The sequence below is a fragment of the Toxotes jaculatrix genome, chromosome 16 (assembly GCF_017976425.1).
Source record: "Toxotes jaculatrix isolate fToxJac2 chromosome 16, fToxJac2.pri, whole genome shotgun sequence".
In the NCBI taxonomy this organism is placed as follows: Eukaryota; Metazoa; Chordata; class Actinopteri; family Toxotidae; genus Toxotes; species Toxotes jaculatrix.
In genome coordinates, this window is record NC_054409.1 from 11,107,665 (window position 1) to 11,135,591 (window position 27,927).

The 27,927-nt window shown below is 39.2% G+C and overlaps 2 protein-coding genes across 3 annotated transcripts; one reads left to right on the plus strand and one right to left on the minus strand.

The window, feature by feature from the left end:
• Nucleotides 1–2,035: 2,035 nt before the first annotated feature.
• On the minus strand, nt 2,036–26,585 carry galt (galactose-1-phosphate uridylyltransferase). 2 transcript variants are annotated; one of them, XM_041058486.1, is made up of 11 exons: nt 26,460–26,585; nt 24,030–24,199; nt 23,765–23,840; nt 23,215–23,263; nt 21,667–21,796; nt 20,829–20,885; nt 15,766–15,888; nt 10,804–10,936; nt 9,581–9,664; nt 2,905–3,059; nt 2,036–2,311 (listed from the first exon to the last, which is right to left on the minus strand). In XM_041058486.1, the coding sequence occupies exons 2-11, from the start codon at nt 24,135–24,137 to the stop codon at nt 2,213–2,215; spliced, it is 1,014 nt and encodes a 337-aa protein (XP_040914420.1). In that variant the 5' UTR covers nt 24,138–24,199; nt 26,460–26,585; the 3' UTR covers nt 2,036–2,212. The 2 variants fall into 2 exon arrangements, with proteins under 2 accessions (XP_040914420.1, XP_040914419.1); XM_041058485.1 differs by lacking the exon at nt 26,460–26,585 and adding an exon at nt 25,182–25,679.
• sigmar1 (sigma non-opioid intracellular receptor 1) lies at nt 25,660–27,853 on the plus strand. Its single transcript, XM_041058488.1, has 5 exons — nt 25,660–25,936; nt 26,092–26,143; nt 26,688–26,836; nt 27,157–27,249; nt 27,407–27,853. Exons 1-5 carry the CDS (start codon nt 25,792–25,794, stop codon nt 27,634–27,636), a joined length of 669 nt encoding a protein of 222 aa, XP_040914422.1. The 5' UTR covers nt 25,660–25,791; the 3' UTR covers nt 27,637–27,853.
• The last annotated feature ends 74 nt before the right edge of the window (nt 27,854–27,927 follow it).

Consider the following 27,927-nt stretch of genomic DNA (forward strand, 5'->3'; position numbering starts at 1 on the left):
GGCAGCAGAGGAGCAATGGTTCTTTGGGTGAATTCAGCATTTACCTGAAACACACTGAGTGATACAAAAATCATACAAAGTGCCTCTTCTGAATCTTCCTATAAAGTCAAATATACCTCACTCTCACAAAATGAATGGCCTCCAGTCTTCTACAGGCAAAGGCTGATCCATTTTACTTTTGATCAGCTGTTGGTTCTTCTTCTTCAGCTCCCACAAAAATGCCCAGAATTCTTCCTCAAGATCGCCTCACCTGCAAGACAATCACGACAGTAACTGACGTCGGCTGGCACTTGGCTGGTGGTGCCGTGCTTTTCTTTCTGAGGATTTGTGCTCCACTCAGGGCAGCCGATTTACATTTCATCATGTTAGTGTCCATCAGAGACCACCAAGAGGGTTGGTGGCATGCCTCAAGATCTCCCAAGCACTCTGCCGTGTGATGAGACACAGAGGTTAGATTTAGAACTAAAATTCAGCAGAGACTCTCAGCCTCTTGGTTTGTTGTTGCTGTCGTTGGAGAACAGCAATGTCTGGCAGCAGGAAAACTGTGTGGAAAACAATATTTACAAAAATTACTCCAACAAAAAAGGGCCAGAGTTGACCTTTGACCCAAACCTGTCAACTTAATTAGTCAAAGTGTTTGATGAGAAAGTGTATATTTAACCGTCTCACATAAAGTTGAACATTGAGCATTTTATTGCATGAAGCAGTCTTCAAAGATCAGTACAGTAAACATGCTTTCATAAAGTCTCACAAAGATGATCCTTGAGCAAAATATTGAGCACCTATTTGCTCCGTGGGCATTACCCTGTAGTTGACCCCAGTCTCTGATTTCCCTGCTGAGGGAGACAAATTTATAATGGACTCAAAGAGGAGGACACAGCATTTTAAAGGTTGTAGTGTAAGTTAAAACATGGTCCGATTCTCAGCCTAAATCCACATCATCTTCCTCACTTTTTAAGCAACACTACCATCTGCTGTTGTCATGGTGAGAGCACACCTCATTAAACATGTCAAGAGCCACCTTGGCATTTGTATTTGTGCCATCATCTGATACACACAAGTGAATGTTAAACTTGTTTTCAGCCGTTCAGTTGTAGTGACTTACAGTCTGAGGAAGCGAAATCAAGCGAATGTCTTTCAAAGTTTCAGTCTTTTTAGTGCAGAATACCCTTTTTGTGTTACCGTCCCTCTGCCGTGGCTCAATAAACAAACACTGAGGCACAAAGAGGGTATTTTGTACTATAAGGACAAAACAGTTGATGCCTCATTTCAGCTTCAGCTGAACTTGAGAATACATTTTCACACAGAATGAGGACTGTGGAGTTTGTTCCCCTCAAGCTGATGCTTTGTCCCTCATCACTCCTTCTTTCACTGACTATGGCCTATCCCTGATCCAATCTGTGACACTTATGATTCATCATTTTGCGTCAACATCGACAAGTGCAGTGTGGAATAAGTGACAGATGTGTAAGTATCACATCTGTCAGTGCAGTAGTTGTTATAACAACGTGAAAAACAATAATAGAACTAAAAACCCTGATGAGGGTGTTGTGTATGAAGTGAAATGTTAATTCAGGATAATACTCCCTCCAACGTGTGTTCAATCATTTACTGTCTACACAAAACTAAGCGTTTCACAATCTCACACCTTTTGAGCCTGAAAGCTGACAGTTACCATATTCAAAAAATGTTTTCCATGTAAAAACATTTACAAGAAACAAAGACATTCATTTGAATCACAAATAATTCATTGTGTTGTTTGAAGGACAAAAAAAAAGGCTTTGTGGTTGAAAGCCTTGCAACACAGCCAAACCACAAGAAAAGTTTCTTTAAATTCAACACAAGGGACAGAAGGGAAGAAAAGAAGATTGTTCCCTCATTACTGGCCCAAAACATGGAGGAGGGGATCCATGGCCCATTTTGTTTGAAGTCCCCTTCATAATTACAGTAAGGAGCCCAGCTTTGTGTACACAGAAATGTATTAAAAATACATACATTCATTGTACACTGTGTAAGTAAGAATATATTTAAGCCCTGTGTTGGCAAAGGCACTTTAACACGCCTCTTTTTTTTTTTTTTTTACAGTACTTCTAAAACAAAAGCAACACATCAACAGCACATTTCCTAAAAGTATACTGTGAGTAAAATAAAGCTGAGTTCCCATTTGTGAATTTCCTCCTCTCTTCTACCGATCACACAAGTTGTTTCACTTCTATTTTCCTCCATCTTCTTTATCGCTTCCTCCTCCCTTTCCCTGGCTCTCTTTGGTTTTATAGTGCTCTTCCGGCAGCTTTCTTAGCTTCTCCGCAGCCTAAAAATGCAAAAACAAAACAAACACTTTTATACAGCTCTAAAGACAAATGCAGGGATAAGAGTGGATTTACTACAATCCATGGATTTGCATTATAATTAGTGTCCTGGAAGAAGGTCAACTGTTTTTGATGGGCCTGTTGTTAGGGATGTAGACCTCTCTGACCATTTCTGTGTTTACTCTTATACAGAGGTTTCCAAACAAAAAAAAAAAAAAGGAATATAGATGAAAATACTATTCGTCTTTGTATGTAAGCTATATCTGTCACAGGTGAACCTAACATCAGATTCTGATGACTTGCTCTTTTTCTTTTGACTAATGACTGTAAAGCTCTGCATGTTAATGATGCTATTGCACCTGAAAAGCTAAAAACCACAACAGAGTCACAGGGAATGAAATGAGAACCACGCCTGCCTCCTGCCTTTTGTTATTAGAACTAGATCCAATGCCGCTAAGAAGAGTGAAGACTACTCTGGTTTTTATTGCTTACTGTTTTTTAAATATCATTCTAATGCTTTTGTAAAGCTCTTTCTATTGCTTCAGTGTCTGAAATGTGCTATATAAATAAAACTGTGTAATGTTATATAACTCACCTGTTCAGGAGTCAGGTCTCTCTGCTCCTGGGCAAGCATCTCATACCCGACCATAAACTTCTTAACTGAAGCTGAACGCAGCAGAGGGGGGTAGTAGTGAGCATGGAGCTGCCAATGGGAATTGTCTTCCTTCAAATAGGGGCCAGTAGGGGCTCCTGAATAAGTGAAGAATAAGTGAAAACATAAAAGTGGAGACAAAGGGCTGGTTTTACTCCAACAGTTAAAACAAAGGGTCAGTCAGATAGTTTGTTCACAATGATTGGCAAAAACTTTAGCAGCTTAATCTAATCAAACCTAACTGTCAAAATGTGTGATAGCCGGTCCTTTTATAATCACTGTTTGAACTTTTATTATTACATTCATTTCCTTTTGTCCAAAGTAATTTGCATTATTTTGCACATAGATCAGATCAGAAGTTCTGGGTGTAGCACCTTGCTCAAGGACACTTCAACAGGTGGCCAAGAAAGAGCCAGGAACAGAACTACCAACTCCACGATTAAGGGCAAACCCTCTCAGGGACCTGAGCTAGAGCCACCCCTTTTCACCATTCTCGTGTCTTACTGGCCCAAGTCTCGTAATTGTACTCAGTTTCAACTAAAACACTGTCTCTGCAAAACTGGGGAACAGGTGAACACACACACACACAAAAGACACAAACTAACAGCACAATCCGACACTAAAGGCTAATTGAGAATATGCATAGCCAGGACACAAGGCGCTCATTTGTCTCTCTACCATCCACACCACATGAACAAAGCCCTCTGCTCATTAAGCACTTTAAGCTGCAGACCAGACAACCCCCCACTCTAATCCACTCTGATTAGCTTGAAGATGTTAAGTAATTTCTGGTAACTGGACACTATAACCACACACCACTGACACAGACGTGTGTGTGTCATTTTAAATGAATGCATCTGTAAATAACAAGAGGGAACGGTTCAGGTTTTTTAGCAGTGTGGCAAAGAACTTTGAGTTTGTGCTACTTAGCTTATGTAACCCAACACAAGATCAAATCATTCAAGGGCCTAAGGATCCAGAATGTTGCATACTGTACAGAATATAAAGGCTTCCACGGTATGTGTTTTACATCATTTTCACATTCATCAAACCATCCAGAAACCCCTTGTTCCCTTTATGAAAAAATCTGCCCTCGTCGTGTTTTCTGCTCCTTTATTCAGCTTTTTTCCATTGTCACCATCTGCTTGTGCAACTTCACAAAAGCCTGCAAAATACTGCATGAAAAATTGCGTTGTTACACAAGTCTCTAAATCGCCTCAAGAGGGTCATTACCAAAGATACATTTTCAGTGATTTGTGGCTGTATTTATCATTTAAATACCTCCTTTGTTGCCTGTTTTGCTCTCTGATCTTGGTGGAAGGTAATGAGGTGATCAGGGAAGTAGAAACAGCTGTGACATATCTCGCTTAAAAAAACACAAAAGAAATTAAAAAATGGATCCCCGGAGATATCGTATTCACAATGAGAGCTCTTCCTTTAGAGTCGGCTTCCTGACAATGGGGGCTGATCAGACACAGATAGAGACGACAGGAGGGCGACATAAAGGAAACTAATGGATGGGAAAAGAAAAAGGAAGAACAAAGAAAAGGCTAACGGGTCTAGATAAGGAATGAATAGAGAAGGATGCTCCTATTAGCAGACAATTATGTGGTTTTAAATTGTCTTTGGGTGTGTTTGCTCTGCTCCAAGTGTGTGGCCACATGAGTGTGTGAATACTTTTAGCATTAACATAAAAGTTACAGATCGTCCTCGATAGGAGGCCGCCTATTGTAAGAGTTACTGGTGTAACATTCAGAGACCAAACCATAATCAGGAATAAGCAGGTAGCTTTTTCTGATCCATGATTTCCCAGGCGACTCTAACACCATCCAATCGCTTCTCCCTCTCCACTCTGCCACTAATAAGCCTAGCCCTAAATGAAAGCTGGCTGCTTCTAAATGAGCTAAAATAAAGCAGAAACACAGATGGGAAGATAAAGCAACTCATTATGTGAGCCAGGTCTGTGTGTGTGTGTGTGTGTGTGTGTGCGTGCGCATGCAGATAAGAATGCATGTTCCAAAATTAGGTGGTCAGTGTGTGCAGTATGTCTGTGTGTGTGTACGTGTGACACGGTATGTGTTTCTTTTTCCCTTAATCTCCCTTGATAAGGTTAAAACAACTCCATTATTTTGGGAGTTGAATGTTCTTCTAGCAATTAAAAAAAAAGTATTCTATCAACATCGAGAATAGCAATGGAAAAACACTAAGAAATTAGTCCACTGTTAGATATTATAAGAAAGTTTAATTTCACATAGTCATTGGATCATGAAGCAGCTTTTGGAAGTCAATATTTAGGCCTATTAGTTTCAAAAGTGGAAAGCGATTCTATTTTAAATTTGATCTTCAGTGCTTATTCACACTACAGATGGAATATTATACTAACTTATCAGTGGGAAAATGGTGTCGTTTATTTTCAAAACAGTTCTCCTCACCAAGGTAAGGGTACAGCAAACAAGAGTGTGTTGAACAAGGGAGAGAACGTGAGAGAGAGTTAACATGTCTCAAGATGATGGCATTGTGAGGGACTTTAGACATCCAGGTGTTTGGACATAGAGCAGTGCCTCACGTCTCCTTGAGAGTGAATAGGGACAAACCTCATTTGCAACACTTTAAGTAGGTTGCGGTTGTAGCTAGGCCAGACAAAGCTTAAGTTAGTGCACTTTGATTAAGGTAACATCCTCACAGCTCAGTTAAGGTGCTGTGATATCAGCAATGTGCTGTCTTTGCCCCAGGTTGAGCATCAGCCTAAATTTCACTAAGGACACTGTGTGGAAGATCTTTGTTAGTTGGTTAATTACTTTGGGAACTTTACCGTGGACATTGTGGAGAATTATCTTTGGTTTCAGAACATTGCTTTAAAAATAATAAAGGACTCTTCTTCTCTCTCTCTCTGGCCTGCATCTCTCACTTGCTTGACATTTTTCTTTCACTCGAGTCACTGTTTTTTTCTGCAGTTAGGTGAACTCTGAAAACTCAGTGCTCAGTAGAGATTTTGTGTGAAACTGGCATTTGTGTAATACCACCCCATCCTCTGGTATCAGTTTTAATGATAATATGGTTATACTGTTTTTTTGGTTTTGTGTGTGAGTGTGCATGTGTGAACGCACAGGGTGAACCTGCTGAATAACCCACCTATAATCTTCAAAACGCTTCTGTGCCATGACCTATGAGTTTAATGTTTATCTGAGAAATAAAACAGACTAGAAGATTAAAGCCAGAAACTTAACACAAGATCTGTAGGAGCCTTCACTACAGGCAACTTTAAGCTGAGATTTTTTTGCTTCAAAGATCTGATATCTGATGAAATCAAAAGAAGAAAGTGAGCTGAGGACTGTGTCCTCTCGTGGCCTCTGTCCTTTCCTCCAGACCGCCAGTTTGGGAGGGAGAGCAGGGAGAGCATCATCTCTTCTTTTAGAAACTATCTTTCATGTGGGCTGCCTTTCTCTGAGTGCAAAAAGGAGAAAACAGACTGACAGCGGCAGGTCAGCGACCCAGGTAGTGTGTTCAAAAAAAAGATACCCATCTTCATTCTCTGAAACCGACGAGAAGATATAATCATGGCTTGACAACTGTGTCTCTTATCTTAAATTTTGATGAGTTACTTACTGACTATGGCAGAGGTCTTCAACAGGGGGTCCGTGACCCCTAGGGGGTCCGCGGAGGTTCTGCAGGGGGGTCATGAAATTTTTGGTTGATTAGACAATTTTTCATCTATTTTTTATTTTTTTCTAGCAAATTTAAATGTCTTTAAAAACACGTAAACAACCACCCTGTAGTGTTTCTATTTTTAAGATTTGTTGTTGTGAATTTTCGGACATTTGCCTGTCGTTCTTATTAAGAATGACATACAGTCAGTGAGCGGTAAGGTGTCTTTCCTTTAAATCAACTCAGTAGGTAGTAGATGCTGCAGGGACTGGACGTGCGACCTCCTCACTTCTACAAGGAGTCGTCTCGCTCTGACCGCTCAGCCATGATGACACCGCTCTCCTTCCTGTCACACATCCCTCATCGCATCACCGCACTCCGCTCACCTTTATTCCAGTTTGAAGCGGCTGCAAGGTGTTTCTCTGACAAGCCGCTTCTTCACACAAAGCCAATTACTGTAAATGTTCCTCTGGCCACCACTGAAGATAAGAGTCACACCCACGTCTTAACCGTTGAGATGCAAGTTGTTTCAAAATAGATTCCCTTTTGAGATCTATGCAAATGTATTTTTCACACTGCATGTTCTGTCGAAATGAAAACGTAACTTGACTCTTATTGCAAAGTTGACAAGCACCCAGCATTTTTGGAAGTTTGCTTCCACCATCCACTTGGTGTTTGTCTTATTCATTTCCTCTGACCTGTGGTGTTTTGCGGTGATGCGAAAGTAACGGGAGCAACAGAAAATCAGGATCCAGACGCGTGACGGCAAATAAAAATTGGTTAAACTCAACATGTTCAGGATGAGAAACTGTAACAAGCACTGAAAGCAGCAACCTAATAATATGATGTTAATATACCAACATCGTAAAAACTGCTCTACTGTAAAAGTCTCTCCACTTACACCGCTAAATCTCTGTAATCCAATCTTTTTTCTCTCTCTCTCTTGCCCTTTAGGATAATAATTCCCCTGCAAGATGCTGTGACTTCAAAAGAAAAATGCTGACAAAGGAAATATTCATACAAATCCCTATGATGTAACAATCTCTCTACAATCACTACATAACAGTTTCCTCTCAAGCTATTTTGGCTTTGAAGAACTAGAAACCAGTGTATCTAACACTGATGTGATTTCTGGTTCTTTTGACAGATGAAAGCTGATTGTTCACTTGATACAGGAGTGTTAACACACACACACACACACAAACACACACGAAACAATGTGTGTGTGTGTGTTTGGTTTGTATCTTGGTTTTTATCATTAAGATTAATAAAAAGTTTAAGATGTAAAAGAAGAAGAGACTCAGAACACTGGGGTTAAATGGAAATTAAAGGCGATCTAATCAATATTTTTACATTAGCAAAGCAACTTTACTGTTTTAGATGACTCTCAATGCTGCCATCAGCAACAAGCAGCATCAGGTAAATATTTTCAGCAAAAAAAACCAAAAAAAAACCAAAGCTCTAAAAACAGCACAAAACCGCAGTTGGTGGAAACCAAAACAGATCAATAAGGAGATTGAATATTGGACTAAAATTCACAGGGTGGAAAGAAACATGACTCCAAATGAATGTTAACTTGTTAATAATGACTTTATCAGGTGATAATATGGAAATGTTGTGTTTTCAGCTTGTTACACTGTCCCCCCAAAAAAGTCAATGAATGTATGTTTGTGCAACAGTTCAAACCCATCTGTGTTTAAATACAACCTTTTGTTCAGCGTTCAAATGGTGACATTACATAACAGGAAATTTAACATGCTACTATTTCCAGGTACCTGTTCAGTCAGTGTAGATTTCCAAAAGCCCTTGACCACTTTCTCATTTGAATATCCAAAAGACGACCGTCGTGCTGTTTCTCTGTCTCCCTGTGCTACTTTAACTGATGGTAAAAGCTTAGAATTACACCACGAGTGCTCTTTACCTGTGAGAACTCCGGCTTTACATAAGAGACCAAACATTAAATATTCTGATGTGTCTGAGTGTGTGCTGAAGTGCTGATGAGTGGGTGACACCAAAGCTGAGAGTTTCTCGTTTGCCAGTTTACTGCAGCGGAGATGAGGCAAAATGTGGTGAGAGTTATCTAACTGGCGAAGAACACATGTAGCATCTTAATGTACATACACCTTTCCCATAATATTGGACAGTCAGTATTCCTATGTAATATTAATGCCGTGTGTGTGTGATGTGAGCTAATGTAGACTGCAGTGCACTGACTGATGAGACAAGAAGATGGAAGAAGATGTGAAGAGAAGCCCTCTGCATGTAAAACTGTATCGATCTTGCGTTGTTAACAGCATAATAAAGAGTGAAAATTGACTTCAAGGAGAAAAAGGAAGGAAGGAGAAAAGGATAGAAAGAAGTGAAAGAGGGAACAAAAAGGAAGCTGTGTGAATACTTTCACGAGTAAGAAAGGTGCAAAGAGAAAAGTGAGAGGTGGCGTCTTTTCTGTTGATTGGAGACATGGATATGTGGTGGTGGAGGGTTTTTAGAGTATTAAAAATGCGCACGGTGTTGAGCTTTCATAAATACTTCAGGTAACGTGTCACAACATTTTAATGCATGCCTTCCTTCTTTATCGCTTGCCATTCCTGTTTAGGAGTATTTTAAAATCCTGACTCTGAAAAGACTCCATTTCACATATTTCATGACTGAGTCTTGCAGATTACAGTCACAGATGAGCACACCGCCTTCAGACTACTGTCAGCGGAGCTCATTCACATATTAAAGTGACTAAGTGAATTAGCTTATAGCTGGCCTGATATGCGAGCAGCCTCCAGTTTGCAGCAGTGCATTTGGTTTCCAATCCACCAATCCACAGACTGTCATGTATTTAGACTGAAATTATCTTTAATCTTTTCCTCCATCTGTCCCCCACTCCGTCTGTCACTCCACAGATGAGACTTTAAACAGGTTAACACATTTATAGAAAAACTTTTTCTTTTCAACCCTCCTGTTCTCCTACTTTTTGTCTTACCGTGCCAGCCCATGGAGTAGGGGAAAGAGACTTCGAACAGATTGTCATACTTGGTCAGCAGTCGCTTCATAATGTCAGCCAGACCTGACAAACACAGAGACAGAGATGTTAGTGAAAAAAACTATACAAAGGTGGCTGAGTGGGACAAAGATATTATTTGTTAAGTATGTTGTTAATAATGAATGACAAAACAAAGGGGAGATGAAGAGAGGGCATGTAAAACTTAAAAATAGCAACTGAAAAGTGAGAGACGGCTATACAGCTAGAAAAGATGTAAATTGAAAAGAAGATGAATTTTTTATTCATCTGGAGGGGAAATGAAATATAAAAGAAACACCTGAATACACGATGAACAAGGCAGACAGACCAGACCAGTCCAAGAAAACAAAGTGTTTACTGTAGTTACACAAACACATAAACAAGTTTCATCAAAAGAAGGAATTCAAATTTGAAGCGATTTGTGTGTGTGTGTTTGTGTGTGTGTGTGGTAGAAAACCACAGGTATCTGCTGCAAACCCACTGAAAACACCCCCTGGACCTAGTATTTCTAGGATACATGGTACTATTGGCCAAACTTTGCACATTATTGGTTAATGCTGTCTGGACTGATCAAACTCTTAAGGGTAATTAATGGATAATTCACTCAATCACACACTAGCATCAACAAATCAAGCTGTTGTTCGACTGGCTGCGGGCAAACTGCAGGCATACATTGTGAATTCACAGTTTGATATGACTTGAATCAGAAGTTCAGACCATGGAAACATCATCCTCTCTGGAATCTGCTGACCGCAGGAGCTGATCTGGATTTGTTTTTCTGCGTTGATGCTTCTCTCATGTTCGGTGTGAAAATAGTGGTCTCAGAAGACGCCTATCCACTGATGCTTCTTATCTATGTGCCTTGGACTTCATGCCTTGACTGCACACAAGTTCAATCAGCTAAACATACTCAACTGTTCAGTGTGAGTTCTTATTTCATTTGCAGACGCAGCTCATGCAGGGTCTAAAATAAAATGATTCCTCCTCTGAGAAGCATGAATGTGCTGTGAATGAACACAGAAAATGATACACACTCACACACACACACTAGAGGGGCCCTAGCTGGGCCACACTGAGCTACTGAGTCACCTTAGACTCCTCTAAATTGCCTTATTGTTCTCTCAGTCACTCACTGTGTCAGTATCTTTGGGCACACACATAGACGCACACACACACAAACTCACCCTCCCTCTCATCTGTTGTCAGGTCGCTGATTCTGAGGATGTGTCGTCGTGGTAACAGCAGCGTCTGGTAGGGCCACGTTGCCCAATATGGAACCACCGCCAGCCAATCAGAATTCTCCACCACCACACGCTCCTGAGAGGAGAGTCAAGATTATAAGCAATACTATATGTATAAGATGTTTTACAGATTTTATTCCTAACTGTGATTTTCTTTTCTGAGGTGAAACCAGAACTTTCGGGTTCTGTTGCAGAGGTTGGAGAACCTCATTCAAAATGCACAAAACTGCGCTGACTGTTCCCCTAACAAAATTAAGGCTTATCATCTTTCCACTAAGGTACCTTTAAGTAAATTACGATTAAAACCTGTTCATAAGTGTTCAATGTGAGCCAGTGAACCTGATAGAAAATTTGAAATTGGTGTATCCACTCTTGGGCATCTATGCTGAACATCATTCAGGAGGTGGAGCGCCTTGAACACATCTCTTCAGTAAATTTAAGTTTCTCAGAAACAGTTCAAATCATCTTAACAGTTAATTTATCAAAGCTTTTTGTAGCTGGTAATTACTGTACCACACTGTGTTAAAGCAGAACGTAGATTTAACATGTTGATGAACTGACTTCATATTTATCCCCATGCATTTATGTTATAATGAACCTACATACATACAAATACAATAAAAAAACAGTAATAAACACATGAACTTGATCAGACTGCTTCCGGCTCATGTACTCAGATCATAACTAAAAAAGACAGAGAGAAGGTTGACTGATGGGGTTTTCACTTTATAACACACTGAGTTTAACATGGTGATTAAACAGGTCAGTCAGGACCTGCTGCGTGCAGCAAGAAGCCTAATTATCATGAACTGTTTAAATGCAGAATGTGTTAGAAGCTGAGATTTAACAAGCTGATGAGTGGGCACAAACACGACCTGACCTTGGTATTACAATCCATTAGAAATAGATTAGCTCAGTTTTGGTGTGTGTGTGCGTGTTTGTGTGTATGCTAAACAGCCATAGTAGGAACCTGCTATAAGTCAACTCCATACTAATCCCAAAACACCACTGACAATGTATCTCAGTTGTTTTTCTTTGCATTGGATTTCCAGTAACTGTGTTAACATATTAAATTATATTTCCTAACACAGCTCCCTGTATCCCTCAGTCTGATCGCAAACTAGAATGGAAATTCTGGAGTGTAAAGGCCTCAGAGCATAAACAACTTGCAGCAGGGTCGATCGTCAGTGGAGCGTAGTTCTTAATGCTGTATAGATTGATTTTTTTTTTTTTTTGGGTCATTTGGGGGCAGGAGAACCCTACATCAAGCATAAAAAACACACAGTCCTGACAGGTTATCTCATTATAAAGTTGTTACGGCTAACAAGTTGGCAAACACCAGCCAGTTTACACAGACAGTAGCTGCTGCTGGAAACAGAAATCATGAGATTAGTGAGACTGAACTATTAATAAATGTGCCACAAAATCAAAACAAAGAGCTAAAAGAGGCTAAAATCATCCATGAGTTGTTTATCACTGCTGTCCACTCTCTGATTCATTGGTGAAAGACCAACACATGTAACAGGGCTTGTATGATTCCACTTGCCATACACCTAGTAGTGTAAATTAAGTGGCTCTAAAGTCACCTAACACACTTAGACATGTCAGTTACACAGCTTCATCTAAGAAATATTAGCTAACAATAGCCAAAGCACCTTCTTTCAACAGCCACATGACATTCCAGTCTAATACCAGCAGAAAGTATGTACCGGGTCTATTTTCTTTGACTGCAGCTTAAAAAATTCCTGTTGTCAGATAGATCCCTGCAGATAATTTATATATTATTATTAACAATGAGGATCCTCTTCGCACAGTCTTTTAGTTTTAGAAATATCTATAGTCTCTAGGAAAGTGTGGGAGGATGAATTTTCTTTTAGATGGATTTTCTTCCTTTCCCCACAGTCTTTTTTTTTTTTTTTACCTCTCTTCCTCCTGATTTTTTCATTTTATTACATTTTTTTTCACTTAACCTTGCATTTCTAAGGTATGTCAGACAATTGTATTCAATATATGCTTGTGCTGTTCTGTGTGAATAGTATGAAAACCAGCTGAACAAAAGCTTATCAGTAATCAGAAAAAGCAGAGCTGGAGTTGGAGCTTTCTGGGCTATAAATCTCCCAGAGGTTTGAGCAAACTTGTCCAGCAGGACATTAGTGCATAATTAAGGGATCTACGGGGAATACTGTGGTGTTTAATAACTGTGGAGGAAAACACTGAGTAATCTAACAGAATCACAAAGTGTTCAGTTCTCTTAATGAACTGTACTCGCAGTATAGGATTCTACTTAGTGCCCAGTGCAATAATACTTTGACTAATGCTTCCCTTTCAACAATTAGGCTATTTTGAGGAAGAAAATGAGCAACAAATGAAAAAGAGGAAGCTGTATTAATATTATGTGCATCTGAAATTTAGTTACATTATGAACAATATTTTAAGTGGTTATCCATAATTGATTTAATCAATTTCTTTAACTTACAAAACATATTATCTTTTCCACTTATTTACTAACTTCCATCTTTTTCTGGTGAAGATTTCTGCTTTGCCCTCCTCTTCATCCCACAGGATTATAAAGGAGGAGAACGAAGATAAATAAGGAAAAAATTGAAGAGGAGGGGGATGAAGAGAGAGAAGGAGAGGTAGCGGAGGATGTCAGTGAAAGACACACCTCACAGAAGGCAAATCCTAAAGAGGTTTTTTTTTTTCCAATTAGCTTACAAAGTTTTTGTTTCAAAGTCAAGCGTGTCACCTGGGAGCCGAACCCCAATTCAAACTCCTCCAAACACAGCAAAGTGCCAATTTACGGTCCTAACCTTGGGTCAGACCAACAGGAGCAAAAAAAAAAAAAAGACACACACAAACACAAACACAAACACAAACACACTAACGGACAGGAAGAAGTAGTTTAATTCAAATTAAATCTTCCAAGCACACACACACACACACACACACACACACACACACACACACACACACACACACACACACACACACACACACACACACACACACACACACACACACACACACACACACACATTTCTTCTTCCACTCTGTTTTATAAAGGTCAGTCCCCATGAGCAGCCGTCTAGGAGATTTTAAGTGTCTAGTCTGCTCTTCTCAAAACCTTAATGCTATTCTCTCTATCTTTCTCTCTCAGTCTCTCACACACACACTCATACTCCCAGTGGAACAGGTATCAGGTCATTCCCTGAATGAATCAGTGGCTGTCTGATTTCCCTTTTCCTTCTTACCTTTTCCTCTCTCCCTCTCCCTCCCCTCCTCTCTCTCTGACTTTGTGCCCCTGTTTCTGTCTTTACTTGACTCTCTCCATCTTTTTGTCCCCTTCTTTTATTCTCTCCTTCTCTTTTCATATTTCTTCTCTGTCTCTGTCTTACTTCAAGCTTAAACTCTTTTCAGTTAATTTCACACTTGCTCATCAAGCCCATTCTCCTCCTCTGACTATTCTTGAAAAAGAGTGAAATACTTTTTCTTTAGTCACGCAAAAGAATCAGCTTGAAGTCAGGAGACAAAAAAAGAAGCAGAAAACCATCCACTGGAGATAAACCCCTAGTGGATAAGTGGCTAATCAACAAAAATAATGGCTGTCATTTGTTGCATCACAGTGAACAAGTGCAAAAACGAGACCCACTGAAGTGAAAAACAGTAAAGAAGTTCCAGCTCTTCCTTCCAGGTCCAGGTCCAAACTTCTGAGATGGGACTTCCTTTGGTTTTAAAATAATCATCATAATCATCATCCTGGTTGTAATGTCTAATAACATGAATGCTTAGCTCTGCATATCTCCCATATTTTCCCAAATTTCCCAAATGCCAGATTAATCCTTCAAGATAAACATTTGAAAAAAAAAAAACATGGGAAGAAAGGTGAAAAAAAAAACATACATCAAAGTGTGTAACCGCAATAATAAAGGTCATAAATTTGCCCTAAAAGGCAAGGTGAGCAAGTGCTGCCAGTTAATCTCATTAGGACAGGAGAAACTGGAAGCACATTTCATTGTGCAACAAGGGACAGCCTGTGGAAAAGAACCCGCTCCCTGTGTAGATGTGAGGGGTTAATGAAGTTAAAGAAGCTAACAGAAACACAATGATTCTTAGTTTCAGGTGATTATACACTAAAACATAATAATGAATATTATGTTCCATTTATGACAGTAGATCCCTACAGCATGCTTTGAAATGTCTGCTTTCTAGACATTTCACAGCATGCTAAATGTACTCAGACCCTGTCTTCACTGCTGCTGTTGATGCTCCACACACACGACCAGAGAACCACTCAAACACACACACACACACAGTTAGTTTTCCTTCACGCAGGTTGAAGATGAATGCCGTAGCATTATGCTAGTGAGCATCTCTGCTGTCCAATCACACGGTTCACTGACTGAAAGACAGGCAGAGGATGCTGATGGGAAAAAGACAGAACGATGAAGTAAGAGAAAGAGAGAGAAACATGGCGGGAAGGAGTGGAAGTAGATGGATGAAGGGAGAGGCAATGAGGGCAATCATGGAGAGAAAAATATGATGCCACTGTGTTGCAGAAATCTCTGACATTTTTTTTAAAAACACTCCTCTGATGTTTATTATAAAACATTTACATGTAATGATCTAAAATGACTTGTGTTCACTTACCATTGACTATGATACTCGTGTTCATCAAATCGAAATTTCAGTGAGGTAATTTAAACTAAGTAATACAACCATATAATCATAATTCCTGGTTCTACAAAATGTAATTTTGCTTTAAAAAAATCCCTGATGCTCATATTATAAGCTGAACTTGAGACCAGAGGAGAAGTAAATTACAATTTTCTGAGGGAAAAATCTTAAATTTTAAAAGTCGCTTCGAAACATTATTTGCCTGTTTGTTAATATGTGTGTGTGCTGCACCTTTTTCTCAGCCTCTTGTTTGGCGTACTGCAGCAGCAGCGGCTCTCCATGTTTCTCATAGTACGCTCTCTGACAGCGGTCTGACAGAGCCGGCTCATTCGGCAGGAAGTTGCTGGCCCACACCTATAACATAACAAGAAACAGGAGGTACAGATAAGATAATAGAGGGAAGATAATGATCAGACATGACAAAAAAAAAAAGAAAATCTAGAGTTATGTATGTGCATGTGCGTGTGTTTCTACTACACTCAGTTTATAAAATTGTGTCCACTTTTTCCCCCACTGTCCTGATTCCATATGGCCATGGTTATGTCTGTGATTTGATGGGGTTATACATCAGTACCACTCAATAAATAAATGTTTCACAGATGCTGAGATTTCTGGGTTTCAAACCTCACTTTCATTTTTTTCTTTCAGGTTTTTTTTTAGACTGATAAATGGGCTTTCCGCTGCAGCCACCACTTTCATTTATTTCAGTACAGTGTGAAAATCAGCTTGCAGACACTAAAATGTAATCGAGATAGGTAATTCATCACAGCGAACGACATCAGCTGGGTTCCGTGTACAAGCATTAAAGGCCCTGAAAATTTATTTTCTCAATCAGCTCCTCACTGTGAGCGATGGGGTCCTACACTACATGAACACGAAATGGTTCCAACTCTGTCAGAGTTGGAACAGTTGCGCTTATTTCACATGAGAAATTTTCTGCTTTTTGTGTTTTGACTGTGCTCGGTTTACTGGTCTGAAGCAAGCGAGTCTTTAGTCTCACAACCTCCCTGCTCCCCTTGCAACTGTATTTTCCAGGAACGTTCAAAACCTTCTCATTGTAGACACATTGTCCTGAACAGGATCAGAACCTGGATATGTCTCATACCCGGGATTCTCATGTCCATGTGAACACACTCACTGTCCTGGTTTCCATCAGAGTGCTCCAGATAGCATATCCAGGTTTCTAAAAAGTAGAATAACTCTGAAACCAGGCAGGTCATCTATATAGCTAATATTACTTGTAGTAATGCAGCAGAACGTGGGGATCCATTTCAAATTATGTACCACACAATAATGTAACACTACCTAAAGTAAAAGCAGATGTAATGACTGATGAAATTACAAATTCATGTCTCTGCAAAATGAATTTCATACTCATGGAAATAAATGAAAAGTAGTGTCTGAATGGGAAAACAATGAATGAATTAATGTCTTGTAAACAGGCTAACATATGTATATCGACACAAAGGACTATGTGTAGATTATGGGCTTACATTATACCAGATACAAAGTAAAACAATTACAATTACATAATAATAATAACAACAATAAGTCTGTTGTGTGTAATATTAAAGTCATGCTAAATTACCAACACAACAACAGATTCATTTATAGTGAACATACTGTAAGTGCTAGAGTGGTATTCCATTTTTGTGATTAACCAAATGAAAAAAAAAAAGATTTACAAGTTTAAAGCAGCTGTTTTGATATCTAACTGAGACAAACAGATTGTTCACTCTTTGCTCTCATCAGCCACCAACTGGCATTCTGTACCAGACAGTATTCACATTAAATGAGACACTGGTATAAACCGTGACTGAGGAAGTAAACATGCCTGAAAAAACAAAAAACAAAACAAAACAAAACATTTGATGTCCTAAAACAGATGAGATACTGTAGGTCAGTTCATTTAAGAAAAACATCCACCTGTGTTGCTCACCTCCACAAACAGCACTGCAGTTTATTTTAAATAATGCTTTGGAGTAAATACTTTTAGGCTGCACAATTAGCTATATAACGTACTACAGCGCTTCAGAAAGCTCTTGGTGGATTGCAGTGAACATCACGGCAGGCATTCAAATAATTTATTTTTGCGCTTTATGGTATTTTAATGGACGTAAAAGCAGGCAAAGACTGCCAAACGACTCCAGGATTCAACTACAGAGTCAGTGCTGCATGATAAACATCAGTATTTAAGATAACTGTTACTCAGGTTTTGAATGGGATCCATATGGGTTTGTCAAAAATAGCTCCTATGTAAAATTATGCAATGAACATTCATGCACTGAGTGAGACCTTCACCAAAATACTGATTAGTTATTGCTGCACTGAGATATTATAAATGTGTCAAACTAGGAATTACTGTAAACTGGTTTGTTTTAATTTTTAAATAAACGTTTAGGCCTTTTGAAGTTTAGGTTTACTGAAAGTAACATATTTATGCCACCAGGAGTAATTTTTCCAATTATAATAATCCATTGCATCATGAACAGAGTAATAACCAGAGGCACTCTCTGCTGCTTTTAGCAGCACTGCTTCAGGATGCACGGCAAATTGTTTTCTGATTAAACACTCATCTTTTTGCCCACAGTGTGGTGGAGGAATAACACTGTCATAAGCTCCTATATTTTTTTTCCTCTTTACGTTGGAAAAGGAAAATAAGCCGCATTAGCTTCATGGGAAAAATGTAACAAGGGTCCTCGTGATGATCAGTAGCTTCATCATTTTTTAATTTAGAGGCAGCTTATGAGTGTCCTGCTGGCCTTGCCTCTAGGGCACGTGTCATATAGCTGTATCGTCCTAGGTTTAGATTCATGAATAATACTTAGTATGCAATAAAGCAAATGCAATAAAATAATCTTTAAAAAAGGGGGGAATTATTAATGTTTCCCGGCACTTTTGCTCTGTGCCTTGGTAAGATTCTATACACAATTACTGCAGTGACAGTAGAGACCAGATTAGCGTAATGCTCTTATTAATGACTTTTGAATATTGGCTAAAGGCTGCACGATGTTTATGATCATGATCCTGGAAAGACAGAAAGACACAGACACGGTTGTGTGAACTGTGTGAATATGTGTAAATACTGTGTGTAAATCTGCATGCCTCCTGGCATGTATAATAGTGTGTGTGGATATATCTGCATGCCTGCCAACATCTGTAGCTGTGGGTCTATTTGTACACCTGTTGTTTTTTTTAACACTGATCTACTCTTTCCAGCAGCAGACTGCTGATTGTCAGAGAAAAGTAAAAAAAAAAGTAAAGATAATGCACTTGAGAAAAACAATGTGTATACTCTATTCCTGCCAGACAATGAAAATTACAATTCTGAAAATGGCAGATATTACTCTTAACATACTCTTAACAGCTATTATGAAACCACCACCCTCTTTTAAATTCAGATTCCAAGTGTTGCTTTTCAGCAGTGAAATACACACTTCGGATGGAAGTATGAACTCAGTAACTGAGAGGCAAATGTTTCCAAACACATTCTGTGCACTTCACAGAATTAATACTTTATATACTTTGGCTACTTACATTAAACAGGATATTGCTATTCCAGAGGCATAGGTTTTCCCTCCTCCACTTACATGAAAATACATACAGCTCCGTTCCAGTGGGACCAAAGTTATCAGAAGCAACACTGCCTCCAGACCATGATTAACATTTTCAGTTTCGTTATTCTTCAAAGTTTTAGATCTATGCTTCATACATTTTGGCCTGAAGGGGTTGTCTGGCTGTACTCACAGACACGCACACATTAACACAACTCCTTTCTTGGACTTTGATGTCTTAAGAAAGGGAAAAACGGACTGCAGGAAATAAGAAACAAAACAGTTCAAACTTTTAAAAAGCTCCATCAAAGCCTGGATCCAGGTTTGATTTTGAATTCTTTTATACTGAAACACATGAAAACAACACACACTGTTTTTCTGATCTGGTAGCACTTATACAAGTTAACAAGACTTTGACATCATTTAAATATATATGCCTATAATAGGGATTTAAACCATCTGAAACATAAAGCTGAAAGCATTTCCCATTACAGAGGTTGTATCTTCCTGTACATTTTTGTAGCAGCTTTCTGAGGAAACAAATAAATAACAGCCAAGAGAGAAACAGATTTGTCAAGGAAGTGCTTTGATTCCATGTTATTCTGAGATCCCATACTGCCCTCTGCTGTTCACTTTCATATAACAGCCTTAGAAAACTTTTAAGCACAAATCAAAGTAGGCCTTTGTTTCTATCAGTCCTGTAAAGACTGAAATATTTCCTTAACTCCAAAAAGTAAAGTAAAGTCTCCTTTACACACAAGAATTATTAAAGGCAAAGAGGCCAAACTGCTGCTGTATCTGTGGACAGCAGAGGACAATCAAGACAGTGTTCTTAAAGGGATGGTTCATTTTGGGAACAACATGTAAATTAGCAAGCTTTAAAAGTGCTGATAGGCTTTCAGTGTTTTTAAGCTAAGCTAAGCTAACCACTGCTGGCTGAACCTTCATATTTAGCAGACAATATGACAGCGGTATTCCTTTAAACGTTTTGGAAAAATACTCACAACTATCACTTTTTGTTTACGTGCTGCCCTTAGAATAAATGAGACAGGCTATATTCTCATTAGGTCTGAAACCTGAAGTAGTTTTCATCTGTTTAAAATATCTTTCATCTCATTTGTTTACTGATTGCTCAGTCGGGAATATTCTCACTGTAGTTTTTTAACTTGGAGCTTGGATAGCTCCAAGTTGTTATCTTGGATAGCTGACATTTTATTTTGACAGTACTTTAAAATTCAACATATCACTTTGCCTCAAGTAATTCGTCATTCTGTTTTTGTCACCCTCCCTCCCCTCACCTTTTCCGAACAGGCAAACATGAAAAGACAAGAAAACGCCTGAGCAGTGATATAGGTGTGACAGTGTGGCAGACGCACAAATACGCACTTACACGAAATGTGACAAAGACACACACTCAGTGATGATTTCGGAATGAAAAGTCAATTAACAGCTTCCATGTTGAGACGTGTCTGGCTCAAAACTTTTAAGTGAGTCCTTTTTAACACATGTCAAGTTCATTGTCGCAGGGAATCTGTAAAAGCCAGCATCACAGATGTGCAAATTGGACCAAAGTCACTGATTGTATTGTGCAAATGTGCAGATGTTTTTCATCTGTGTAGCTGAAATAGCTCAAAACCCAGACCAGACTGGAGTAATGAGGCAAAAAACTGGTAATATTAACACATTTGAATTCAAAAGAATAGACTATGTGCGCGTTTACAGTATGCGTGCATTTCCTACCTGACAGTGAGGATGTGGATTTGAACAACCCATCATGGCTCCTTTATTCTCAAATATCTAAAAACAGAAAAGAAGAGCACAGGTTAGTCCAGAGTCCAGTCCCTTCCCATCCTTTGCTGTAGTGTGTATGCAAGGGGGAAATTTTACTGATCCCAGGTGATTTTGTGCCTTGCAGTAAAGCAGGAAACACAATATCATAAGTCACAAACAGCTATTACCATCCAGGGTAACAGGATGGGGATGGTTCAGAATATTTTGGAGGAAATGGTTTAATACTGGGTTGAGCTGTAAACATAAGCTGAAAAACTGTGATTTTATGGCTGCAGGTTGTGTCTTTTCACAGTAATAGCTTATGAGGATCTTCAATACAATGAGCTTACAAAAAACAGTGGTTTTCCTTGATTCCATTTGCATATTTTCCTATTTATATAACTACTAACTTACATAAGCTTCTAACTTCTAAATCCATAAACAAAAATACAGTATCTTTATTTGCTGTAATATTCTCAGCACGTTATATAGGACATATTTAAATGCAATCTGTATAAACTTTAACATCTTATCTTATCCATATCCTTCTCTCTCTGCTGCTGCAGTTTGAATTTGCGAGTTTGCCCAGGGGTATCATCAAAGTTTAATCTAATCCAATACAAGACACATTAAAATGAAAAATTGGAAAGAGCAGAAAACTGGATTTTCAGTGACGTTGGAGCACGGGGTGAAAAGTTTACCTGCTGTAATTTTACAACTATCCAGCCCTGGGAAAAATTAAATCAGTGATGTGTGAATGTGATTAGGAATGAGTGTGTGTGTGTGTGTGTGTGTGTGTAGCTCATACCTGAACCCAGGGGTAGGTACGGCCTAGTTCTTCAACAAGCTCGGTCCACTTGTCAATCACCTTGACAACCTCTTCTTTTTTCATGAGAGGGAGGGTGACGTCAGACCAGGGGTGGAAACACATGACCTTGCTGTCAAACAGACAAAGAAAAAGAAAGAGAAGGCAGCAGGACAGCAGTTAGATATATATACACAAAATCTCCTACAGTGTAGGAGATTTTTCTGTACGACCTACAGTAATCTGAAACCTGAGGAAGTTGTCATCTGTTTTTGTCATTTTAACAGCTTCATTAAAATCTGTTTAATGTTTTTGTTGCTGTCGCTTGTCATTGCTCTGGTTGTGATGACGAAGAAATGTTCTGTTATATTTGGGTTTGTTTTAAAATACAAGTTCAGTTAAAATACATAATTCAGTGGTTGTGTGAGTCTGCTGCAGGATTGTTCAAGAACATCTTTAAAGATTAAAAAAAAAAAAAAAAAACTCTTCAGGCTGACAGCCATGTATGAAAACTTTATCTGCAAAGGTTCTGTGCTACTCAGCTCTGTGAGGCTGCGAGGGTGTTGTAATTATACACTACTGTGTATTGTGCATGGAAGTGACTGACACTAATAAGGTATCAGCTCCCCTGTTAGGCTTCTCAGACCATCTATTGACTACAATTAAATGTAACAGTCAATACCTATAGATCATAAACCTCATTTAAAACTTTTCACAGTCGTGACTGAACACAAAACACTCGCAGGAATAAAGATTCACAAGATCTGGCCACAGTTAACACTCTCCCCTTCTCCCTGCTACCCAATATACAGATTCTGAGGTAAATACCACTGGTCTGAAATCTATGTTATCATAACATCATTCAAGCAGCTGCAGTAGTTCTTATTAAATAAAGAGTTGAAGAAACATCCCCATCTGCTGGTGGCATTTTGGAAACACACATCTTAATATATTTGTGTGTGTATGTGTGTGTGGGTGTGTGTAGTGGGTATTTGTGATGTTGTTTTCCATAGCTCAAGATGTCCTGAAAACAGGTGGCGTGCAGTGCACTGATTAACAAAATGAGCTTCACCAAACAGCTGATTATGATGATGACGATCGCCGCAACTAATGAAAGTGGCCTCAGCGTGAGTGCCCTGATTGAACTCATCAGTTCCCATTTAATTAGTTATAAATTTGAATGTATCATAATTTTTAAGAGGAGCGTTGATTAAGATACATCCCTCAATAAATCCTAACCCTCCAACCACACACTAATTTATATTATGCTGTGTTAAATGTTATATTATGAACAGTATATACTTGTTTAATTTATATCTCATTACAATTGTATTATTTTAGTTTATTGTCAAGGCACAATATCAAACATCTGTGTTGCTGTTTTATGTTTTGTAACTATCTGTTATCTTCAGTTTCCTGTCATATTTCAATAAATAGGTACCAATAAATACCAAGTTCCAAGTAAAAATAAGACAGAAACACATAAAACTTTTACGCAGTAAGACAGTTGACATGAACTTTTACGGAGCTGATGGTGAGTTTTGTTCTTACCAGACGCCCCTGGCAGCTTTAGACTGGAACAAGGGGTGTTGATTTGAACCTGAAGAACATAACAAATGCAAATGTAAATTGTTTTAAAACATAATAATGTGTGACTGCACACTTTCAGTATTTCAATCATTTCGTTTTGATTGAACCATTTATTGTGCCTTGAAGGTATCTCAAAATGTAATATTTTGTGCCAAGATGTCAAGAAAATATTCCTCAATGGATGAAATTTAAGCAGAAAATTTTACATACTGTATGTGAAAGTAAAACATAGTATATATATATATATATATATATATTTTTTTTAAATGTCTGAATAGGTCTAACAACTTTATTTCTGCAGCTAATAACAAAACTGAATAAACATATGAATACATTCAGCTATCTATGTACACTTTGCATTTCACCAAACAGCTAAAGAACTATTATATGTGGAATATGGAGTCAAAGCTGTTTTTTTTGTTTTGTTTTGTTTTTTACATAAACATATCAGCTACTATTACATGAAACCATGACTTGACAGTACTTTTAAAGTATCAGAAATGGTACTCACCTGGATCTGGAGCATCTGGCTGAAGAGCAGGAAAGTCATTTTCAAAAACAAAAGTGCTGTCATAGTCTGGATTTGCCTGGAGAGGACAGATAAATATACAGAGAAATTCCAAATTCATTCTGTTGTCCAAATAGAATACCATTAACAAGACAACATATGTCATTGGCAGTTTTCAATTTTCTAACCATTACCAAACTGTCGTTTCCAATGTAATATATGCCTATAGTATACATCTGTTAATTTACTGCATCTACCTGTCCATTACCTCTCCATTTGCACGCGTGTTCCCAGGACAGAGTGGGTTGCGGGGGTCATATCTGGGAATATGTTCCTCAGGAGGTTTTTCTACCTGACCTGCCCAGGGTCTCTTCATGCGGTGGGCCGACACCAGGACCCAGCTGTCCCGCAGAGGGTTATAACGCAGGTGCTGGTGCTCTGAGGTATAGGAGACATGCAAGAAATACACATGCTTGAGAGTGCTGGTTCTCTTGAAATCCAAAAAATGACCAATAGAAGAATCGTGTTCTTTATCTTTAGTGCTAACATTTACAGGGAACTGTTGCATTACAGCATGGCTGCAAATAATAATTATTTTATTATCTATTATCATTTTTAAAATAATAAATCAGTCTATTGAATGTAAACAAAAAATGCACATAAGCAACACATCAAACACTAAAATACATCAAAAGCATACAAGTGGCTGTGGATTGCATGGGATGGCTGTTTGCTGTTACAGCAGTTCACAGCAGAACAAGCAGCAGGAACTCAAGTCACGAGGCTGCACGGCTGGCTGTGTGTACCGTAAAACAATACTGCTCAACAAATTAGCTTTGTCATTAATTTATGTCACTAAGCACTCTGATGTGACATCAAAATATACTGAGTCCAGCAAACGTATAAAAGAAATATATTCTCTTTCGCATGGAAATTCAAGGACCCCAAACTCGATTTAAAAATATGCACAGTTTAGAGCTACTCTAGTATCGAACAATTCATCCTCAGTGTAGAATATAGCTATACACTTTTTATGAATTGCTTTGACCTACCAATAAATTCGGCTGGTAAACAATCCACGAAGCATCACCATGGTTTGCAACATTATTCATTTTAATGACTTACTCAAAGATGCGATACGTTTTGATGTAGGGTAATGGAAGAGTAATTCTACAAGCTGTCAATATCTATGGAAATGCTCTGTAGCGTAATGAATGCAAGAAAAGTTCAACGGTGTATCCTACTTATTTGTTAAAGGTCTGCTCGTGTGGATTTTGGAGACCAGCAAGTTCTTCAAAAACTGCCAGACTTTAAATGGAGTTTGGAATTACTGCTCTGCACAGACGTTAACAGCGACTTTTGCAGATATCCTGATGAATGGAAGTAGTTTTAATTTTGGTAAGTTGACAAAACGCCATACCTCTTGGGTCAAAACTGACTCCCTGCTTGCCGCTCATGTTGGTCGTGCTGTTTGAGAACTGTTACCTCTTTCCTAAATCACTGAATCGCCAACTCTTTCTGAATCTGAACTTTAGCTGCTATCCAGCGTTGTCTGTTTTCCACTTTCTCAACACCCCTTGGCCTACTTCCTGTTTGTTTGACGAGAAAAAAAAACGTGCTGTTTGGGACAAATCCCGCTGTGGTTACTAACCTCTAAAAAAAAAACAAAAATGGGCAAAAACGACGAATTAATAATAACGTGAAATTTAAATATTTGTTTTAAACACAATAACAAAAACTTATCTTTGTTGTCGATTCGTTTTTATATAAATATGCAAAATAAATCAAAACCACCTAAAGGGGTTTTTACTGGTATGCTGGCAACCCAGGAGTCGCTGTTGCCTACACAACAAACTCGGCTACTGATTGGCTCGGCAGTGATATCCCGCCCCCACGCGAGCAGGAAGAAGCTGTCAACTGGACTCCACGCCTCCTCTGCCGATGGCGTGGTTGGAGCAACCTGTCTTCCCCCGTGTGTCCATGTAGTCGGACCTGCCACCGCGTCTCTGTCCGTACGTGTTGTTTCAGCCATGTCTGTAGTCAAAACGAGTTTGAGGCTGTTCGTGTTCGCCGCCGTCACCGTCCTGGCCGTGCTGCTGCTGCGGCACTGGATGGCCACCAAGCAGTACGTCTTCAACAAAGAAGACGTCGCCAAATTGGCCAAACAGTACGCAGGTGAGTTTGGAAATGGGGAGTGCTGTGTCTAAATCGAGTCAAGACCACCCCGCAGTTCACTCAAATAACGTTTGAAGTGAAATTTAATTATGAAGGCAGCCCAAACAGTCTTCCTCCCTGCCCTCCATATTTACTGTCAGCGTCTCTATCCCCAGGACAGGACCATGAGCAGGCCTTCTCCAAAGTGGTGGTGGAGCTCAGAAAGAGGTAACAATTACATTATTTTCCCACTAGAAGTCCTCTCAGACACTGTCCTTTCTCTGAGCAGACGTGATCTTTCTTGTGGGAGTTTCTCTTAAAAGTTACTTTGACACTTTGCTGTAAGAAGGAGCAAGTTGCTTGATAAATGTGTCTTTCTCACACTCAAAGAGCAGAAAACTTTCTTACTCTTAAGTTGGTACTTTAGAATATCTGAGTACCACCAGATCCTCATATTTGGGTTAATATTTAGCAGTGTTTGCTTGATCAATATCCTAAACAGTTAATCAGTAAGCAAAATTGTTGTTGTTTCAGCACTACTTACAGACCAGTGATTTACTTGAAAGGTCTTGTAAAACTGGAACAGAACAGTTCTTCATCCTTGCATACAATCCCTGGATGAAACCCATCTGCACTGTTATTGGTGGAGATAATCATTCATCACCGCTCCTTACGCAGGGGTTCTGTATGATGTGAACAGGTATTGTTAGGTTTCTAGATGAGTGTTTTAAGTTGCGTTTAAAAAATGGCTAATCAAGTGTGACTTAACTAGGTATCCTGGCCACATCCTGCCAGACGAGGACCTGCAGTGGGTGTTTGTGAACGCTGGAGGCTGGATGGGTTCCATGTGTCTGCTCCACGCTTCACTTACAGAGTACTTGTTGCTGTTTGGTACTGCAGTGGACACAGGAGGACACTCAGGTGAGGAAGGAGGGGGTTAAAAGTCTGCCTCAGCAGTCTGTCATGCACTGTGGGAAAAAGCTCAGTCCCAAGATGGGATTCATCAAAATAAAAGACAGATCAGTTGTGGGAAAACTTGAATTTTATAGATGCAAAGTAAAAAATTGAACATACTTGCCCTTGTCATTTTTTCCCACACTTACAAAAGCTGACACACCTGGGAACCTTTGTCTTGGCAGGTGTGATGTATCCCCCCTTGTTCTTTTCTTAGGATTTTGTGACACAATCAGTGTAGAAAGCTCTGTAAATTTAACTCCTCGTCCACTTCCTGCTTCTGTCAGGTCGTTACTGGGCAGAGATTTCTGACACCATCATCTCCGGCACCTTCAGACAGTGGAAAGAGGGAACAACCAAAAGTGAAACATATTATCCTGGTAATAGCTTAACTCATTATAATCTGAAATGTTGTTTTTATATACATGTTTGATTATGTGTCCTTAATTACTGGGATAAATGCATCTGAATAAAAGAAGTGTGTATTTTTTTGTCCTTTGGTTCTTTTCTCTTACTTCTAAATCTTTTGTCTCACAGGCGACACCATCGTACACGGCGTAGGCGAGGCAACGTCAGTCCAGTGGAGCGCGGGGACGTGGATGGTGGAATATGGCAGAGGTTTCATCCCCTCCACGCTGGGGTTCGCTCTGGCTGACACCCTGTTCAGCACCCAGGACTTCCTCACAATGTTCTACACTGTGCGTGTCTACGTCAAGAGTCTGCTGCTGGAAGCTGGCACACTGCTTACAGAAGCCGGTGTTTTCTGAGGCACGGTCGAGGCTCAGAGATCTGCACGTGGACAGTAACATCAAAAGTTCACCTTGTCATGTCATTTTTCACCCCGATACCTAAAATCAAGCATGGGGAGAGATCTGTGCTGGACAATTCCAAGTCCAAATATTAAAAAAAAAAAAAATTACTTGAAATTGTAGACAATCCAAATTTGCTTCAGCACAGTTGATCCCGTCATCTTTCAAGTTCTTCCCCCTCATAAAGCAATACAAAAGAAGGTGTCTGGATCCACCTCAACTAGTTGTCTTAACATTTACCATGTGATG

Coding starts and splice junctions, on each gene's coding strand:
- sigmar1 (XM_041058488.1), top strand. CDS start 25,792: ATGTCTGTAGTCAAAACGAGTTTGAGGCTGTTCGTGTTCGCCGCCGTC. Junction 25,937..26,091: donor ATTGGCCAAACAGTACGCAG/GTGAGTTTGGAA, acceptor CTCTATCCCCAG/GACAGGACCATGAGCAGGCC. Junction 26,144..26,687: donor GTGGTGGAGCTCAGAAAGAG/GTAACAATTACA, acceptor TGACTTAACTAG/GTATCCTGGCCACATCCTGC.
- galt (XM_041058485.1), bottom strand. CDS start 25,218: ATGAGCGGCAAGCAGGGAGTCAGTTTTGACCCAAGAG. Junction 23,841..24,029: donor ACACGCGTGCAAATGGAGAG/GTAATGGACAGG, acceptor TGTCCTCTCCAG/GCAAATCCAGACTATGACAG. Junction 20,886..21,666: donor GTACCTACCCCTGGGTTCAG/GTATGAGCTACA, acceptor TTCTGTTTTTAG/ATATTTGAGAATAAAGGAGC.